This window comes from Mesitornis unicolor, unplaced genomic scaffold (assembly GCF_000695765.1).
Source record: "Mesitornis unicolor isolate BGI_N332 unplaced genomic scaffold, ASM69576v1 scaffold24789, whole genome shotgun sequence".
Lineage (NCBI taxonomy): Eukaryota > Metazoa > Chordata > Aves > Mesitornithiformes > Mesitornithidae > Mesitornis > Mesitornis unicolor.
The window spans coordinates 1,980-12,216 of record NW_010208280.1 but is presented as its reverse complement, the minus strand read 5'-3'; the positions used below and the strand labels follow the sequence as shown (position 1 = coordinate 12,216).

Sequence of the window (10,237 nt, the reverse complement as noted above, 5' to 3'; positions counted from 1 at the left end):
AGATTTCCCTGATTAGGGGAATCAAGGTGAGGGGAAACCATCTGAAAAGAAATAAACTCCCTGCAATTCAGGTAGCCTGTGTTTTATCTCTGCACTTTCCAAGTGCTAATGACAAGGGCCTTGTTGATTTTCAGGAATAATAATTAATAATTATCCCAGGAGAGCTCTGTAACCAGCAGGAGTATGGATAAAGGGGTTTCACTTAAAACTGTGTGAACAAAAGGCTGAATTCGGAGTAATTCGTTTAAATGCTGTTCCTGGCATTTAATTAGCACATCTCTTGCTGTGACAATAATGTTTGCAAAGGCCTGGCTACAGCCAGCCACCTCTGACCAGCATCTGATGATTGTTGTTTCTGTTTTTCAGTGATGAACCGGTGGCAGATATTGAAGGACACAGCATGAGAGTGGCACGAGTGATGTGGCACCCGTCAGGGAGGTTCCTGGGTACTACCTGGTATGACGATGTGGTTATTTGCTTTGGGACATTACCATGAGCTCTAGCTGGTAGCCCAGTGGGTGCCATTGCTTGTCCACAAAGGAGCATGGGCAAGGCTTGGCCATTCTCAACAGGAGCTGGGCTGTGGCAATGTAAATAACACCAAGTCATGGTGTTTGCCCCTTGCGTGAGTCCCTGTTGGGCTCCAGCTGGAAAGAAAATGCCCTCAGAGTTAGTGAAATATCCTGTTATTCTCCTTGGAAATACTTTTAGTTGGACAAATGCTTTGTTTTCACAGTTACGATCACTCGTGGCGCTTGTGGGACTTGGAAGCTCAAGAAGAGATCCTCCATCAGGAGGGGCACAGCAAAGGGGTCTACGACATTGCCTTTCACATGGATGGCTCTCTCGCTGGGACTGGGTGAGTTTGCTTTGCGTCAGGACTGGACATGAAATATTATCAAGGTTTTGTTCCTGACTGATGCCCGCCAAGGGCCCCAGCGATTTCTGCTGGTGGCTGAGTGTGCTCTGGCAGTTGCTGAAGTCTCTGGTGGGTGACGCTTGGGTTCTCTCTTCCCAGTGGACTGGACGCTTTTGGCCGGGTGTGGGACTTGCGCACGGGACGCTGTATCATGTTTCTAGAAGGCCACCTGAAGGAGATCTACGGGGTTAACTTCTCCCCAAATGGGTAAGAAAGGAGCTTGCATGGTTTATGTGGGAGCTCTGAGTACAAACCCCAGCTCTCAACAACGTGTTCTTCCTCCATCCTTTGGCAGATACCATGTCGCAACTGGCAGCGGTGACAACACTTGCAAGGTATGGGACCTCCGCCAGAGGAAGTGCATCTACACCATTCCTGCCCACCAGAACCTGGTGACCGGGGTGAAATTTGAACGTAAGCACCTCCTGTCTGATGTTCCTCATCCCTGCCTCTCCTGAGCCGAGCTGGCAGGGGCTGGGACCACTCAAAAACACTGCTTCAGGCTGAGAATGCCTGTACTGGTGAGCAGAGATACGTCCTGTTTCTAATTGCAAATCTCACTTACCCCTTTTTCTCCTGTGCTGCAGCCAACCATGGTAACTTCCTGCTCACGGGTGCTTACGACAACACCGCAAAGATCTGGACTCACCCCGGCTGGTCCCCTTTGAAAACGCTGGCTGGCCACGAGGGCAAGGTGATGGGACTGGACATCTCCCTCGATGGCCAGCTGATAGCCACCTGCTCCTACGACAGAACCTTCAAGTTGTGGACGGCGGAGTAGCTCAGAGGTGCTGTTGATGAGCTGGAACCGAGAGGTTGATGGCTTTCAGCTAAGAGTTGCCTTTTTTACGTTAAAGGTGAAAAAGGAATCTGCTATTGCAACACGTTACGCAGCTGTCGTCACTGGTTGGTCTGGGGCTGAGGTGGTTTTGAAGCATCTGTGTTTGCCAGGGCTTGCTTGGAGTTACATCTTGGGTGATGTTTTTCCACATTTTAGGACTTCGTTTTTATACTGCAGATGATTTCTGCTGTAACTTGGAGATGATCCATCTGCTTCCATCCTTGCTTCTGAGTTAGGCTCGCAGGTTTTCTCCAGTTTTAAATACTCGTAGGTAGCCACACAACACTGCAGTTTGGTGTGGTCAGCCTCTGTTAATGCCCTCCTGACCTTCCAGTTTCCAGCAGCCTTTGGTAGGACTCTGTGGCTTCAAACTTGATTTGCATTCAAAGTAAAACTTGCTGTCAGAGTTAGAGGAACACGGCACCTGCTTCCCCTGCCTCTGCAAGGTTGGCTCTGAATGTGGAGGTCTGCACCCCCTTTGTGTTCACTCACAGTAGATGTTAAAAGCCATGGAGATTTTTGTTTTCCATGTACCACTTCTGACCATCTTGTGTCCTAGCTCCTGGAACTCATGGCCCAGTCTCATTAACTGGGTGTTTCAAATCCATGTAGGCATCTCCTGGTTACGTTTTTGATCTGTCTCACCTGGGATGATACAAAGGCTGTTTCAGTGTAGGATCATCTTGTTCTGACTTATACTGTGTGGAGCTTCTTGTTTGTTTATTCTTTAAATTGAGGTTTTGCAAACATGTTCTGGAAAATCAAAAAGTGTTTTGAATGTGCACTCTGACTAAAGGAATGGAGAAATTGCAGGTACTTGACAACACAGTTTAACTTCCATCTGCTGTCATAAAAAGCCTTCAGGAGACAAAAGAAGAGCAGTTCTTCTCCCCTTTATCAGCTAGAGGGCAGCTGTCTATGTTTCTTGGGAATGTGAACACAGCCCTGTTCTCAACACTTGCAGTGCAGTTGGGGATTGTGTTTTTAGAAGGAAAAAAACCCCAACCCACTCATGTGTTGCTTCTCTTCTAGCAGAGAGCTGGGGGCTTCCCCTCCCTCCCAGGTAGTGCGGTGGCATCTGCCATGTGCTGCGTGCCAGCTCTTGGTTACTCCCAGGGAAGACACAATGGGACAAGAGGCCAGTAGTCAACACAGGAGAATCTTTAATAGCAGCCTGCTCCTGTGTACGCCCAGGTACCCAGCTGTGGGGCTGGGGCTGGTTCAGAAGTGTCTGCTAAAGGGACTGCCCAAGCCTGTGCAGGAGCTCCCAGCCGCACAGCCAGGACAACCCCTCTAGTGAGTGTCTCATCACAGGACAGTCCTGGCCCAGCAGGCTCCCACGTTTCTTGCTGCTTCAGGATGAAATTTTGGACTCTTTGCGTTTACACTCGCATTGTTCCTGGGGTAGAAATCCCAGTGCAGAGTTTCTGTCACACCGTGCTCAGCTCCACTCAACTGGAGCAAGCGCTGGAGGCTGAGCGTTCCCTGCCCCATGCCCTTCAGTGCTGCCCCTTGGCTCCTCCTTGCAGCTCACCTCCTCTTCCCCTAGCCCCCATCATGTGCAGCCTGCATGGAGCTGCTGTAAATAAAACATGGAAGGCTTGCTCAGGAGTGAGAACTTGGCCTGAATGCACCCATGAGCTGTCTTTTCTCCTAGACAGCTCACCCACAAACTGACACCAATAAATCCCCCTGCCCTGCTGATCACACATCGTTGCTCTGTAGGTGGGAGGTCTCCTGCTGTCTGCAGTCAGGGGGGAAGATCTCGGGGAGTTGCAGTCTCTGCCAGAAAAGTTACCACAGTCAAAACACTGCCACCTCCTCCAGCGCCGGGTTTGCATGGTCACTCATCCGGAGTACGTGGATTCCTGAGTTACAACTGGCACAGAGCAGTGTGGAGATGTCACAGGCAGCCAGCGAGGCCAGCGGTCCTGATCCCTCCAGGCACAAGGTGGCCAGGCAGGCTGGGGAGGGAAGAGAGGAGTTACTCAGGACACTGGGTTTGCCGAGATGAGCTGTGATGACACCAACCTCCCACCTCCTGTCTCTGCTCATGTCTGTCTGCTCACCCGAGGTGGGTGAGCTGCATCTCTCACTGTCTTGGATTACCACGTCCAAAAGCATTGGGATGTCCCCTCTGGAACAGAGACCCACAGGGGATCTGTGCATTGCCCAGCTAACGGGGATCCGGGCTGAGGTCAGACTCTGCCCCTGTCCTGGAGAGAAAGCAGGGATGGATGGATGGACAGACAGACCCTACAGGGCTTGTGTGGAGACATTCCCAACACCCCTTTTTCTCCCAAATTGCTTATGGGCCAGAAAAATTCTTCCTAAGGCCTGCACTCAACACACAGCTTTGATAAATCACCAAACGAGAAACAAGTAAGATTCCCAATATCCAGTGCCACATCAGCCCTTGTGTTTGTCCACGATTAAAAACCCCTGAGGCAGTATTTGTGCGGAGACACCAGCCCCACACTGAGCTGCAACCAGAGCTGCATTTGACGCAGGCAGGCAGGCAGCTCCAGGTGACTGACACCCATCCGAGAGCACCTGAATTAAGGCTGACGGCTGTGGAGGTCACTCGGTTGTGAAGGTGACAGGGTCAAAACAAAGCTGCTGCCAACCCCGCGGCTGTCTCGGTGTGCAGGGTGAAAGAAGAGGTCAGTGAAACAGAAGGTGAGGGCTTTTCTGTAGGAGGTCATCAGGTTCCTATTTTCATCCCATGTTAAATGAGTGCATTTGGAGAGGTGCTTAGCCCCAGGGAGCGTCTAATGCTGATGATTTCTGCATCAGGAGCATGGCTGTGAACCTGAACGGCTTCCCAAGAGGTTTCTGCATGAGGCATTGCTGACAGGCAAGCAAACAGCCTTTGTGTGCAGCTCAGGTGAGGCTGAGCCCTCACCAAGTCCTCCAGCGAGCAGGGTTAACCCCAAAATGCCCGCCATTCCCCTTCAAGAGGATGGCCAAAGTTAGGGCAGCTGCTGAGCAGCCCTCTGTCCTCCAGCACTTTTCTTTACAACTTTCCACTCCTATCTGTGGAAAGCCCTGGAGTTAGCCTTTTTAATAATTTTTCCTTTTGTTGCTGAACTTGGATTTATCTTTAAAAGCCACCTTGTTGTTGCCTCTCAAGTTTAAGGACACCCATCACCTCCACTGTTACACACTCAAACACCCTCCTTCGCTGGAGGGCAAGGAGAAGCTGCTGGGTTTGCTCTGGGGCTTTTCTCCACCCTGCCTGGCAGCTGGATTTGAGTAATACCCAGAGATTTCAGGCTTTGTTGTGCCCATCACCACCAGGAGACAGAAAGGAAGGAAGCTCAGGAATTACCCCAGGGTAAGGCACACTGAGGGGGCAGGACCCTCCCCTACCTCCAGTGTCTCGGTTCCAGACCTTCACGGTGCTGTCGTATGAGGACGTGGCAATGCTGGAGGTGAGAGCTGGGCCCCGTGGAAGGAACACGCAGGCGGTCGTGGTCTGGAAATGCCCTTTGTACTCGCGCACTCGGTCCCGCGTCTGCCGCAGGTCCCAGAGCTGCAAGGCAACAGGCAGTGCTCAGAGCTCAGGCTCTGCCACCTGCCAACGTGGAGCTGTTTTACAAAGGCAGACAGATGGTTTTGGATAAAGAGCTCCTTGCCAGTCCTCAGAGTACAATGTCTACTGCCTTTGTCCCCTGCTCACGCTCACAGTCCTGGAGAACCAAGAACCCCAAAGGATTTTCACTGTTGGTGACTATTTGAGCGTGTGCCCGCATCCATCTCAACTTCTTGATGCAGGACTGAATCCCTGGCTTTCTGCAAGGCCCTCGCACTCCTTGATGCCGTTACTGACACAAAATCCCAGTGCTTGAATCAGGAAGAATATCTGCTCGGATATTCTGTGAGCAGAAGACTCAGCAGAGGGACAGCCAGGAAGCCACTAAGCTCTTCTGGCTGGTGACACCAGCATAAGGCCAATGCAAATGGGAGCACTGATCTGTCCTGCGCTGTGTGCCACAGACACTGGAGAAAAACCATTAAAAAACAGGACTTGCTGCCCAGCAAACTCACGGTGGCCTCGCCGCCCTCCCCGGCAGAGCCGCTGCTGCAGCTGAGGCAGTACTGCCCGTCCTGGCTCACAGCGCAGCTCGTCTGAATGTGCCGCTTGGCTGGAAACGCGTGAGCCACCTTCAGCTCCCGGCTGTCCCAGATCCTGCAAGGAACAGGGGTGGGGAAGGAGGACTCTGATGCATCAGTGCCACAAAGGGCTTCCCTCTGTGCCCTCCTGAATGCCCTCGCTGCGCCCGCACGCTTCCCCCCTTTGCTGCCATCCCTCCTGGGGCAGTGCCCCTCTTTCCTCCCAGCAAGCTGAGCTCCCAAAGCTCTCACTGCATCCTTGCACTGATCTGCTCTGGATCAGTCTTTAGCCAGAGCAGCTGTGCTGAGCTTTCTTTTTTAATAAATTCTCCTTTTTTTTACCTGCAATCAAAGCCCAGCGCTGCTTACAGCCACAAGTGTCCCCAGATCATCCTCCCTTGGCCAGAGACCATGCTCTGAGATCCAGCTGAGCTGCATCCATCCACCCCAGCAGGGTACCAGACCAGCTACCACCCAACCAACCAAAGAAACAGCCCCCTGTGCACTGGTCTCTTCCATGGTCCCCATGTGCCCCAGGCTGTAACTCCCTTCTCCATGGCCACACAGAAGATTTACCTGATGGTTTTATCCTCTGAGCTCTGGACGATGTAAGGCTCCCCAGGAACCCAGCAGAGATGTGTCACCTGTGGAGAGAAAAGGCTGAGCAGAAGCTCACCTCTGTGTGCAGCCCAGGCCAGTGCCTGCCACTGAGTTCCCTCCCCTCATGCTGGGCAGCAAGCAAGAAATGTTGGATGTTTTTTTTCCCCTACAGGGCTCAATCCCAGTTGGTTTTACTGGGGTTATTTGCAGGCAGGGAGGTGCCAACAGCTCAAGAGGACACAGGACCATGGGAACAGAGAAGATCCAGCTCCACTGCTGGGCTGGTACAGAAGGGACTGCAGCCCCCGCTGCGCAATGGGCTTCCTAACAGCTCTGAGGTGGAGCATTCATAAATCACTGCGCATCCCTGGGTACCTCTGTGCTCCTGGGTTTGTTGTTACCTGGAGAACAGAGCAACCAGTCCCAAGCTTTGGTGTCCTCAGGAGCACAGGCAACCTGTGCAGCGCCTCAAGGGCTTCTTGTAACACCAAGCTCTGGTCAAATTCACTCTACACAGCTTCAAATGCAGCGAGGTGCCGTGATGGGATGCAAGGAAGCAGTGGTTCCTACCAGATTCCTGGAGATAGCAGTTCTGCCCAGGCACTCCCCGGTCTCGATGTCCCACTTGCACACGGTGTTGTCTCGCGATCCCGTGCACAGCTGGGAGGCATCTGCAACCACAAGTTAACAGGCAAAAATGGGCAAGAAAAGTTGTCAGGAAATTGCTGGGGAATGGGAGTGAGTTGTTCCTCACCTGGGCTCACAGCCAGGCCAGTAACAACCAGGTCATGTCCTGGGAAGCGCTGGCTGGGTCCCGAAGTCCTGTGAAGCTCCCACATCAGCACCGTCTTGTCCCGGGATGCGCTGAAGACTCTGCTTGAGTCGAGGGCAGAGGTGACCTGCAAAGGACAGGATGGAGAAGCCAGTTCACCTCCCCACCCAGCCCAGCTCTGCACGAAGAGCACAATGCTCCTGCTGCCCTGTCAAAGCCCGAAACGTGACTGGGGAGGGCCTGACCACCCCAGTGCTGGATGTGCATGTGCCTCACTGCCTGAGGCTCACGCTGCGCCTCCTGCTTGCTTTGTGTGCAGCCCACGGCCATCCTCTCAGAACCAAGGAGCTGGGTGGTGGATGGGTGTTTGTGGATCCTGTTCTTAGAAACCATTCGTTTTACCCAAAAAACCTTCAATAAAAACCTCAATGAGCCCAGCGCGTGGTTGGTTTGAACACTGGGATGAACACAGCCCCCTCCATCCCTCCAAAAGCCCACAGCAGAGGGGACCCACTGGGGCTGTCCCCAGCCAGAGGTGCACCAGCCACACCATGCACACATATGTACACCCCTGCACGTTTGCTCTCCGAGTAGCGTGTTTGGCTTTGTAATCAGGATGCCAGAAGGAAAATTAAAGCCCCACTGTTCTTGGGCATGGCTCATTTGTAGAATAACAACAAGTCTTGTGGAAGGAGACCTGAAGAACAGTGAACAGCATCTCTGAATCGAAAACTTGACCTAGTAATTCATCCTGATTGCTACACAGTCTCTCGGAGGGAAAGGTAAGCATAGGTCCAGGCCTCCTGGAGCCCTGTTTGGTCTGGATGCATCTCTGTGCTGCTTCCATGGACAGCAAAATATCAGCGGATATTTCTGGGATATTTTCCCAAAATACCTTGGGAAACACCTAACGCATTCTGACACCCCGGCTCCTCTTTCTGACGGAGCCAGGCGAGCCCTCTGTGGATGACAAAGTGTCACTGCATCACTCCTGGTCCCCGGTTTCTGACCGGTGACAGCACAGGAGACCCCATCGCTCTCGATCAGCTGCACTCACCTTGGTGACCTCCCGCTCGTGCCCGATGAACCGCTGCAGCACAGCCCCGGATCTCCAGCTGCAAACAGCCACGCTCTGCGGAGAGCAGGGAGAGGCGATCAGCACCGCAGCAGCAGCAGAGCAGGGCAAGGAGGACGATGCACCTTCTTGGTTATGTTACACCGAGACCTGTGCACAACCCAGGCTTGGAGAGGGAATGGGTTCTGCTGGGGCTGAGCTGCTATGGCAAATACCGCTGTCTTTACAGCCCGTCCATTGCCAGGTAATGTGGCAAAAGCTCCAGTCCAGTGATTCTAAGCCTGAGTGAAAGCCTCTGATGTGATCTGAGCTCTGGAGAGGTGATAAACTTGGATTCAATGTGCTTCAGTGTGTGCCCTCACTCTAAGCCCATCTTCTTTTTCTAAATTCAGGAACTGACAAAGTTGTTACAATGGAAATGTCTAAAGCTCACGTTTAAACTACATCGTCTTCTTTTCTCTCTTTCATTTTCCTGTGCCTTTCAGTGTGTGCCCTCACTCTAAGCCCATCTTCTTTTTCTAAATTCAGGAACTGACAAAGTTGTTACAATTCACGGAAATGTTTAAAGCTCACGTTTAAACTACACTGCCTTCTTTTCTCTCTTTCAATACATTTTCCTGCCTGTGCCTGTGCTTTGTGCCCTGTGGTGTTGGGGTTTCTCACCTTGTCTCTTCCTCCTGACACACACAGGTCCGGTTTGAGAGCAGCCACAGAAGCAACAGCATCGGTGTGCACAGGGCTGTGCTGCTGAACGGCTCGAACAGGTCCTGTCTCCTCCACGGAGCCATCGGCCCTGCAGCAGACAGACAGACAGACAGACAGACAGACAGGAGCTGCAGGGTGTTTTAAGGCAAAGCTGGGGTGATGTTCCCCACTGACACCAAGGTCTGGGAGGTGGCACCGCCTGCCCGAAGAGAAGCTGTGAATGGACACATGCATCTCCTGGGCTAGGTGGGACAGCGCAGACCTACGCCACGTCTAGAGCTGCTAAATACTTTGATATTTACTTGCTCCATGCGAAGGACAGAAGGCGGCTGCATTTCGATCTTGCCAGCCTCCACTTCCACCAACACTGGCCAGGCTCTGCTGCTCTCCTTTGCTCTGACACCAGACTTGCCACCCTGTGCCCTCAGCTGGTCTCTGGGCAGAGATTGCCCACCTTGCTGCCAGACACCAAATTACTTCCCCTTGCCAAGGAAAGCTGATGACAGAGAGTGAAGCAGTTTGGGTATCTGGGCCAAAGAGCCACCCTTGGAGCTGTCAGCCATCAGAGCTCTGCCTTAGCCATCACAGAGCATGACCATTGGCCATGTTTACATGCTCCTGTGAGCTACATTTTGGATTTCAGTCCTTTAAAGAAGCTGAGCAGTCGTTAAAAGAGTCAAAAATGAAAATTTGATTCACACATTCAATAATGAAACTAAAACCATGTGCTTGCTATATTCTCTATTCTTTTTCTGTTCTCCATTCACTCTTATAACTGGTTTATTAGCTTAAGACATCTGGTGCTGCTTTACCTGTATTTGGTGGTGTGGAAGCTGATTTTGCTCTGCAGTTTCCCCATAGCCCCGCTGTCGAGCACGGCTCCCACTATGGCCAGCAGCAGTGAGCATCACAACCGGATCTCGGGTACCTGCTGCTGGGACATGACCTGCAGGTGAGGAGACACCACATTACGGGGAATGAAGAGAGGCTTCTGTGTGTTACACGTACGGGATAAAGTGCTGATAACACGCTGTCTGCATCTTAATTTAGGGTAAGAGGAAAAACCTCAGAGGAGGGGACATCTGGAGCTCCCTGGTCAAACCTTTTGCTTGGAGCAGAGCCAGCTTCAGAGCTGAAGTTACTGGGACATTCAAAGATCACAGAGTACCAGGTTGGGAGGGACCACCAGGACCATCCAGTCCAACCTCT

At 52.3% G+C, this 10,237-nt stretch overlaps 2 protein-coding genes across 2 annotated transcripts in view; one reads left to right on the top strand and one right to left on the bottom strand.

Annotated features, from left to right (window-relative positions):
* Positions 1–1,754, top strand: part of PRPF4 (pre-mRNA processing factor 4) — a gene marked incomplete at its 5' end in the record, with an annotated part of 3,067 nt that extends 1,313 nt beyond the window's left edge. Inside the window, 5 exons of the mRNA XM_010192456.1 lie at positions 367–456; positions 737–859; positions 1,019–1,126; positions 1,215–1,333; positions 1,507–1,754. Coding sequence (XP_010190758.1) covers positions 367–456; positions 737–859; positions 1,019–1,126; positions 1,215–1,333; positions 1,507–1,700 — 634 coding nt within the window. The remainder of the gene's footprint in view (positions 1–366; positions 457–736; positions 860–1,018; positions 1,127–1,214; positions 1,334–1,506) is intronic.
* A 1,809-nt stretch (positions 1,755–3,563) lies between these two features.
* WDR31 (WD repeat domain 31) lies at positions 3,564–9,887 on the bottom strand. Its single transcript, XM_010192455.1, has 9 exons — positions 9,841–9,887; positions 8,987–9,116; positions 8,306–8,380; positions 7,231–7,375; positions 7,047–7,147; positions 6,453–6,520; positions 5,811–5,952; positions 5,133–5,295; positions 3,564–3,724 (listed from the first exon to the last, which is right to left on the bottom strand). Exons 1-9 carry the CDS (start codon positions 9,885–9,887, stop codon positions 3,564–3,566), a joined length of 1,032 nt encoding a protein of 343 aa, XP_010190757.1.
* Between the last annotated feature and the right edge of the window lie 350 nt (positions 9,888–10,237).

Bases quoted from the DNA above. Each gene is read 5' to 3' on its own strand.
- WDR31 (XM_010192455.1), bottom strand. From the start codon at position 9,887: ATGGGGAAACTGCAGAGCAAAATCAGCTTCCACACCACCAAATACAG. The intron at 6,521-7,046 runs GTAGGAACCACT...TTCTCTCCACAG, and splicing joins CTGCTATCTCCAGGAATCTG to GTGACACATCTCTGCTGGGT. The intron at 5,296-5,810 runs GTGAGTTTGCTG...GTTGCCTTGCAG, and splicing joins GGGAGGGCGGCGAGGCCACC to CTCTGGGACCTGCGGCAGAC.